General features: G+C 53.4%; 1 protein-coding gene across 5 annotated transcripts; it reads left to right on the plus strand.

Annotated features, from left to right (window-relative positions):
* The first annotated feature begins 348 nt into the window (after nucleotides 1–348).
* On the plus strand, nucleotides 349–8,716 carry LOC119101437 (DET1 homolog). Of its 5 annotated transcripts, none has more exons than XM_037224777.1 (6): nucleotides 349–379; nucleotides 2,394–3,456; nucleotides 4,045–4,243; nucleotides 4,724–4,929; nucleotides 7,204–7,410; nucleotides 8,274–8,716. In XM_037224777.1, the coding sequence occupies exons 2-6, from the start codon at nucleotides 2,615–2,617 to the stop codon at nucleotides 8,473–8,475; spliced, it is 1,656 nt and encodes a 551-aa protein (XP_037080672.1). In that variant the 5' UTR covers nucleotides 349–379; nucleotides 2,394–2,614; the 3' UTR covers nucleotides 8,476–8,716. The 5 variants fall into 5 exon arrangements, with proteins under 5 accessions (XP_037080672.1, XP_037080669.1, XP_037080673.1 ...); XM_037224774.1 differs by lacking the exon at nucleotides 349–379 and adding an exon at nucleotides 380–438; XM_037224778.1 differs by lacking the exon at nucleotides 349–379 and adding an exon at nucleotides 387–438 and having other exon boundaries at nucleotides 2,398–3,456.
* The last annotated feature ends 328 nt before the right edge of the window (nucleotides 8,717–9,044 follow it).

The raw sequence follows: 9,044 nt of genomic DNA on the forward strand, positions 1-9,044 counted from the left end.
TTGGGATCCTTTTTATTCACCTAACGTCCGTTAAGTTGCACTGCAGCCCATTTCAATCCAATGTAGTCTATCCCAGTCGGGCACATTTGTCCCACTCCCCCTGCCCATTTGTCTCGTTCCGGTCCGGTCTAGTCTGTCGCCAGATATGTTACAGTTTAAATCTGATCCCCGTGCAGTCCCTTTAGGTCCAGTTGGCCGGAATCAGTCCCGAAAACGCAGCAGTTGTTTGGTATATCAGTGACGTCATCAACGTCAAAAACACATTCGCTTTGGAACTGACGTCATCATCAGCTGGCACGTGCATACAGAAACCACACTTCCTTGAAAAGATGCGCAACACCTGGCGCAGCACCAACGCGGGCCTCGCGCGGCTCCATCAGTACGACGTTGCAGATACCCGGCGTTGGCGCGTGCCCCACTTATTCTGATATTGACAATGTACGAGTGGATTTGGAGTGTAAGCGGCATGATTTTTCAAAGCAATGTCAATCGAATAATTTTCGTCTAGTTTTCAAGATAATCGTGTGATAGAAACCTACCGTTTTTGGTACCTGAAAATTAAGCGACACCTACTTGGAGGGTGAATCAAAACATAATGGGCTGCTGGGATAAATAGTATGAATTTCTGAAACAATATTCGTGGAAGAGCGCATCATCCAATTTTAAAGGAAACTATATGATTGAATTTTAAAAAATGAGAACTAAATGACATCTACTTGAGGGGTGTCCTCAAGGGGTGCACCTATAAACAGTCTGTGGGATTGATGGAATCCACTAAAATTGTTCCAAGCTTCGAGTGCTCTTAGCATACTGACCCATATCCTAAAAAACAATTATTGCAGGTGAGCACATTCTAAGAAGTTTAATTTGGAGCATGTCTGATCTTCAAAAAATGGTTGTGCACTCAGTTACTCACTTCACCTCTGATAAATGCTTGTCAGTCCAGGGCACAAAAACCTGGTTCCAGTTGGTGGAGGGGGGGGGGAAGTCAGGCCTTAAATGCCTGAATGAGCCCCCTAGAATTAGAAAGTGGACATTCTGCAAGCCAGAATGGTCATGGTCAATATGGTCAGTAATGGGCCCTCTGCAGGTCAGAGCAGGCCCCACAGGACATAAGTCTTGAAATCTTCAGCCAGACCATCCAGCTTTCTAAGGTTATTCACTGATTTCAGCCTTGTTTTTTCTCTGCAAAGGCAAAGCTTCATGAGCAGGGAGACATTTAAGGTCAGTAGGGAGGCATCTGTCTCCACAGGGTAGATGCCAAAATGCAAGCTGGGGACAGGCTGGTCAGAATTTTGAGTGTGAATCAATGGCTCATAGTGCACCAGGGTTTGTATTCATCTGTGTTTTGCTGCTGCTTTTCAAAAGGTAATATTTTAGGGTCAGGTTTAAGATTTTTGGTTGAGCTTAAGGTATAACAGAAACAAACTAAAGTTTTCTGCCAAAACAATGTGCCAAAAACAATGTGGCAACAACCATTAAAAGCATACTGTAAAGCCTTAGCATCCCCTGTAAACAAAACCAAGTCACAGAATAGAGACTGTTCTTTTGGGCAGTTGTTATCAGAGCCCATCCACTATCTGCTGTGGATGGGAGGAAGGGGAGGCCTACTCATGGTGGAGGCCCACCCATGACCGTCATGGTCACACCCACTTCTATTAAGTTTGTGATCATTTTGAAGAGATCTTGCCCATTTTCTGCAGTTATTTTTCCTTTATTGGGTGCATTGTTGAGTGCAGCAACCTGCCTTCATTTTAGCTGAGATTGGGTTAGCAGTAAATGTTTTAACAAGATTGGACTCCTTGTTAAACTTGTGCCCCATGCTTAGGCCTCCATAAGTTAAGGTAGTAAGTCATGGTAGTAGATAACTGCAAAAGGCAATTAACAAACCCTGTTGATGCCAGCTGCTAAGAAAGAAGTAACTTGCTTTCCAGAACCGTTTTGGGCACACAGTTTCCCAGGTAGACAAGGCAAACAAGTGTTTGTCCTTTAAATGAGAAAGATTAAATCTCCCATTCCATGCCATGTTCACAATCAGTATAGTAGACCAGTATGCTGGAGTGACACAGGTTTTATGGCGAAGTTTATGTGCCCACCGCTTTCACGTAACGCCGTAGCGTGATGGCACTATGAAGCAATGACAGAAACTGTCCAGGTTACAATAGAAACAACAATATTTTCACTGTTCCATATGTTTGGAAAGTGTAGGGCATTGGTGCAGTTGCAAGTTTTGCCTCTTTTTTGAAAAGATGTAGAGGCATTGTGTACTGGATAAACACAGTCACTTTAAGCACCTTTGCTGCGTTTTCTGCGTTTGTGTATGTGTGTGTGTGGGGGGGGGAGGGGAATACATTTTGGAAAGAAGACTAACCAGAGTCCCATTCCCTTTTCAGACAGTGCGTCACAGAATCGTCAGCAAATGACGAAAATTGGTAATCGTGTAAAATGTAGACATTCTATATATTTCACTTTCATTTAATGATGACATCGACGTTGACCTTGCAAACCAGTGCAGGTTGGCTGCATGAGTGGCGTCTCATCTCTGATGGGGACGTTGCATCTGCCACATCACTCATGACATCGTAACTGCAGTATCACGCCGAACATAATCGCAATGTCCGACCTTCACTTTCTGAAGAGGAGGCGTTTACAGCCTCAGAATCTGGCAACCAAACTGTATTTGCGCGAGATCGGCGGCCGTCGTCCACGGCAACCATACCGCTGCCACCGCACGTTCTATGTCAACGTCTTCCCGAACTACACGGTGCAGGCCGTGGAGAAGCCTCCGTGCACGCTGCGCAAGTTCACGCCGGACGGGCGGCACGTCATCGCAATCTCGGGCGACCAGCAGAGTGTGGAGGTGTACCGGTACAACGGGCCGGCGGCGGCGGCGGCGCTGCTGCAGGGTTGCGCCGGCGACCTCCTGGCCGACGCCGGGCCGGCCGCCGACGCCGCCAAGCGTCGCCTCTTCTCCAGCTTTTTCACAGCGCTGCGCAGCGTGCGCGTAGCACCGCAGGGCGAGAACCTGAACCGGGAGTGCTCGCTCTTCACCGACGACGGCGTGCACGTGATCGTCGGCTCGGTGGCCATGGTGACGGACGCGCACGAGCAGCAGACGGCCGGCGCCGCGTCTCGAACCAACGAGTGGGTGGCGCCCGGCGCGCGCACGCCGCTCGAGAACTACTCCCTGCACGTGGTGGACATCGGGCGCGGCCGGCTGTGCGACACGATCCACTTCAAGCGCGACAAGATCTTCACGTCGCACAACCAGGGCCTCTACTTGTATGGCGACACGCTGGCCGTGCTGTCCGTGCAGCACCAGACGATTCACATCTACAGCGTGACGGAGCGCGGCTCCATCATCCCCGTGCGCACGATCGGCCGGTTCTGCTCGGACGACGACGAGCTGTTCTACCAGGTGACGGTTCCGCCTGGCCACATCCAGCCGCCGGGCGGGTGAGTAGCGCACGTTCCCTGTTGGCGCATGCTCTTTACTTCGAGAAGTTTTTCTTTCTTTTTGTTGATCTACTCCATCGAGTGGTGTTTCCACTGCAACCCCTCGCACCAGACACGCGCATGTCCTGCATCCATGTGAATGCAGGGAATGCGTGCGCCGAATGCGTCGAATCAAATCGCAGTGGGTTTTTCAGAGCGGGTGCCCGCTCGATCTGCAGCGGCATGTGCGTGTACGCACCACATTCGCGTGCTAGTTTTTAGGGCGGAGAGGTGTAGGTGCAGCGTGCACACGGCGGCTCGAATCGCGTGTTTCCCGCACCTGTGTGCGGGTCCAACTATTGATCGTCCCAAATCTGACCTTACGCCCCAGTTCGATGAGCGATGATGTCCATTGAGCTGTGGGGAATTTCAGTATTCCGCAATTATCCAGCCGTGTTGTTCCCGAAGGACATATGGGGTCTTTGAGGCACCTCTGTTTATGGATAGCTAGTCTATCGTTTTAAGCGCTTTGCGACCGGGCATCAGATTAAATGCAGGTTACGTAGAATGACAGAGCGCATCCGAGCCGTCACATCCGTTGTCTCGAAGGGAGGAGTTCGTCTGCGGCCTGAAACACCGGCTGCTGGCATTCCTGTACCAGCGAGCCGTGCGCATCAGCGAGGAGGAGGGCAGTCCTTACGAGCTGCGCCGCTTCTACCAGTACTTCAACAAGTTCCGCTCGCTGCGCATGTGGAAGATGCAGCTGCTGGACTCGCATCACCTGCTCATTCGCTACGCCAGCGAGGAGGTGAGCCGTGACGGGGGTGCCGGCTGCACACCCTCCACTCAGATTAGAATGCATCAGACGCGATGTATTATGGTATGTACACTGGGGAGCATACTATCCGAGCTAAGCAGACCACATCCTGTCCTAGCTCAGCGGACCTTACCCTTTCCGAGCTCAGCAGACCACATCCTGTTCGGGCTCAGCTCCAGACTGGTCAGATTGATCACGCCGTTGATCGAACTGATAGAATGTTGATTAGTCGTGCATTGATCATGTCTATGTGCTTAGTTTCAGCGCTAAGTTTTACCAGCTATGACGCTGGTATGACGCTTGTTATCCATCATCCAAGCTGCTGTCGACCGCCGAGTGATATGTGTGGAAGTGACGAGCTATTCTGATACTTCTTGTCAGGGGTGCGCAAAGATCTCTGACTCGTCTGAGTGCTGGCCACTCCCTCCCGGGTCCTACGCACGGTGTTAACCCTTCCGCTTCTCCACCCAGGTGGTGACATTCCGTGCAGAGCACAACCAGCAGCCGTCGGTGTTCGTGGTGTACAACATGGTCTCGAGCCGGGTGCTGGCTGTCTTTGAGAATACGTCGCCCCAGCTGCTCTACATCTACGAAAACTTCTGCGACAACTTTCGCAATGCCCGTCTCTCGGTCGACTCACGCTACACGTGCTCACCGTCCAACAACATCTATGCCAGGTCAGTCAGACAACTCTTGTGCCTCAGGGAGCCGTTTTCCGTGTTCCAAGAAACGCTGCTTGAAGAAGATGGAGATCGAGATAGAGACATTAAGTATTTACGTGTATATATATATATATATATATATATATATATATATATATATATATACATATACACACACACACACACACATATATATATATATATATATATATATACCACCTTGAACTACAATTCTGACTAGTTTGATAAGTATACTTGATCTGGTTGTCGATAATTTGGAAAACAACGTAGGGCAAATTCTCGTTATCATCCATATTAAAGCGTTTCATTCAACGTTTCGGCCGTAAAGCGTCATGATTCAGCAACCCGCGGATTGTCGCTACCAGGCATAGTAGGCCTGATGATCGTAAACATCAGCCTCTCAATGTACGCATCCAATGCAAGCCGACACTCCTCGGTGTCAACCAGCCACTGCAGGCTGCCAGCCCAGGCACCACTTCGGTAGCACTGGTAAGAAGTATTTATTTACTGTGCCGGTTTGCTTTTTTACGATTTATTGGGTACGGATTTACTGTGCCGAGGCGTCAGGATCTTGAATCTATACAATATATATATATATATATATATATATATATATATATATATATATAATATTTCATGATAATCCCCAATTTGTCCGCAAAACATTTGTCGTGGAAGCGCCTGTCATGCCCCCTACCAGCGCGATGTGTAGCAGCCGCGTGTGGCAACCGTGTCACAGCCGTGCGTCACAGCCGTGTGTAGCAGCCGTGTGTGGCAGCCGTGCGTGGCAGCCATGCACCACAGCCGTGTATGGCAGCAGTGTGTCACAGCCGTGTGTAGCAGCCGTATGTGGCAGCCGTGTGTCACGGCCGTGTGTGGCAGCTGTGTGTCACATTCGTGTGTGGCAGCCGTGTGTGGCAGCCGTGTGTAGCAGCCGTGTGTGGCAGTCGTGTGTCACGGCCGTGTGTGGCAGCTGTGTGTCACATTCGTGTGTGGCAGCCGTGTGTGGCAGCCGTGTGCCACATTCGTGTGTGGCAGCCGTGTGTGCCAGCCGTGTGTAGCAGCCGTGTGTGGCAGTCGTGTGTGTCAGCCGTGTGTGGCAGTCGTGTGTAGCAGCCGTGTGTGGCAGCCGTGTGTCACAGCCGCGTGTGGCAGCCGTGTGTCACGGCCGTGTGTGGCAGCCGTGTGTCACATTCGTGTGTGGCAGCCGTGTGTGGCAGCCGTGTGTAGCAGCCGTGTGTAGCAGCCGTGTGTGGCAGTCGTGTGTGTCAGCCGTGTGTGGCAGTCGTGTGTAGCAGCCGTGTGTGGCAGCCGTGTGTCACAGCCGTGTGTGGCAGTCGTGTGTAGCAGCCGTGTGTGGCAGTCGTGTGTAGCAACCGTATGTGGCAGCCGTGTGTCACAGCCGTGTGTGGCAGCCGTGTGTAGCAGCCGTGTGTGGCAGTCGTGTGTGTCAGCCGTGTGTGGCAGCTGTGTGTGTCAGCCGTGTGTGGCAGCCGTGTGTCACAGCCGTGTGTGGCAGCCGTGTGTCACAGCCGTGTGTGGCAGTCGTGTGTAGCAGCCGTGTGTGTCAGCCGCGTGTGACAGTCGTGTGTAGCAGCCGTGTGGGACAGCCGTGTGTCACAACCGTGTGTGGCAGTCGTGTGTAGCAGCCGTGCGTGTCAGCCGCGTGTGACAGTCGTGTGTAGCAGCCGTGTGTGACAGCCGTGTGTCACAGCCGTGTGTGGCAGTCGTGTGTAGCAGCCGTGTGTGGCACCCGTGTGTCACAGCCGTGTGTGGCAGCCGTGTGTCACATTCGTGTGTGGCAGCCGTGTGTGGCAGCCGTGTATAGCAGCCGTGTGTGGCAGTCGTGTGTGTCAGCCGTGTGTGGCAGTCGTGTGTAGCAGCCGTGTGTGGCAGCCGTGTGTCACAGCCGTGTGTGGCAGCCGTGTGTAGCAGCCGTGTGTGGCAGTCGTGTGTAGCAGCCGTGTGTGTCAGCCGCGTGTGGCAGTCGTGTGTAGCAGCCGTGTGTGGCAGCCGTGTGTGGCAGTCGTGTGTAGCAGCCGTGTGTGGCAGCCGTGTGTCACAGCCGTGTGTGGCAGTCGTGTGTCGCAGCCGTGTGTGGCAGTCGTGTGTCGCAGCCGTGGGTGTCAGCCGCGTGTGGCAGTCGTGTGTAGCAGCCGTGTGTGGCAGCCGTGTGTCTCGCGGAGAACAGTGTAATGCTGGCGCCAGTGCCGTCTCCAGCGGCCGTGCACCGGCCGCACGTGACGGCCCGCTCATCCCGCCGGCCAGGCACGTGCAGGCGCGCTTCAAGCACACAATCGAGTCGGCCCGGAACGGTAGCCCAATGGAGGCGACGCGCCGCCTGCTGGTGCAGCTGCCCATCTCCGGCCAGTCGTACGCCTCCAGCCCCTACCTGGACATGCAGCTGTTCAGCTACGACGAGAAGTGGGTGTCGGCCATGGAGCGACCCAAGCCTTGTGGCGAACAGCCCATCAGGTGAGCGCTGCCAGATGGCAGCACGCGGCACAGTCACGTGCGGGGAAGCGGATGCTGGTCGGGAGAGCGGCGCAGCGAGACAATGCCGTATCTGATGAGGCTCGCAGGAAACGTTGGGGTGTAGCAGACGATCAAGTGTACTGAGCTAGGAAATATCAGTTGACCAGGCATATCTGTATGGGGAAACAGAAGTGCATGAAGATAGTCCCGCTGGCTGGAAAAAACCGGACTACGAGAGGGAGGAGGGGGGGGGGGGGGGGGGGGGGGGGCTCGCTGAAATGCACCAATTAAATAGGCAGAATAGGCTTCGGCAGTGACAACATATCATCAACTGAACCCCACAGAAGGAAGCGTTGCGTCTGGGGATGCCCCACCTCCGCATGTTGCCCCATTCACATGTTAAGCAAGATGACGTTTTCCAAGGGTCAGACGATCTTTGGACCGATCCGTCCGATGTTTGGGACCACCGCCTCCGTGTTCTGTGCGTATACCCAGGGATCAGGTATGGGGCCGCCACCACCGTGTGTTGTGCATATTGCGGCGTGTTTTGTGCGTATGTCTAGGGATCAGTTATGTGTCCGCCTTTGGTTCTGTCAAGCCTATAGCGCGCGGTCTCCGTGCGAGTTGCCCGTCCGCCCGGGGTGTCTGCCGCAATTACTTTATGGTCCATGGAGGAGGGGGGGGGGGGGGGGGGGGGGGCAGAGCAGTTACGGTCCCATGCAGGATGTACCAGTCGTTTATGGGCCCAGCCGGTGTAAGCCACATTGAGGACCGCGAGAGTCATCGTATGTGGTCAGGACATGTCAAGCTGACTTTCCAGGTTGCGTACCGCACCACGCCGACCGTCGCTCGCATGCGGGCAGGTTTTATTCGCGCGACTCTGGCCTGCTGAGGTTCCGGATCCACGCGGGTGTCAGCGGCCGCTCGCCGCCGCCCCCGGCCGGCGCCTCGCCGCGTCGACTGGTCGCCTTCATCTTCCACCCGACCGACCCGTTCGCCATCAGCGTGCAGCGCACCAACGCCGAGTATGTGGTGAACTTCCACGTGCGCCACGCCTGCAGCTGAGAGGCGGTTCTCGCTCCTGGGCGGCTGGACAGCCGGGCACGCGCGCGGCGCGGCCAACCACGGCCGACCGCGGTGTTATGTGCGGATGTCATATACACGATACACTTCGTGATAGCTTGTTACGAAGCGGTGATAGCACGTGTTGCGCAGCGGTGATATACATTTGTTTTTTACAGGATTTATACGAAATATATTTGCGCATCAGTGAAACGGATGTGAGTCATCGCAAGCCGTCAGCACAGATGGCGATACACAGAACAGTGCCTGGAGCGGCACTGGTAGTACAAATATTCCAAGCCGACTCAAGCCAATTGATGTCGCCGACCCACTAGGATTGGACGAAATGTCTATTTGGTTTTCTCTAGTTCTAAACAATAATCTGAGAAAATTGGTATGTTTAGGAGCACCGTTTTTGAGTCGTAGCGTATTCTGATTTTTCGTCCTGATTCTCGTCTCGGGTTTGCATGGTGAGAAAAATTAATTTTTAAGCAGCTGCATCTAGAACATTAATTATCAGAGACCCAACATTCAACGAGGCGATAGGTCGTAAGCTCGGCTACATTTTCGTG

This window comes from Pollicipes pollicipes, unplaced genomic scaffold (genome assembly GCF_011947565.3).
Source record: "Pollicipes pollicipes isolate AB1234 unplaced genomic scaffold, Ppol_2.1 Scaffold_4881;HRSCAF=5763_pilon_pilon_pilon, whole genome shotgun sequence".
Taxonomy (NCBI): Eukaryota; Metazoa; Arthropoda; class Thecostraca; order Pollicipedomorpha; family Pollicipedidae; genus Pollicipes; species Pollicipes pollicipes.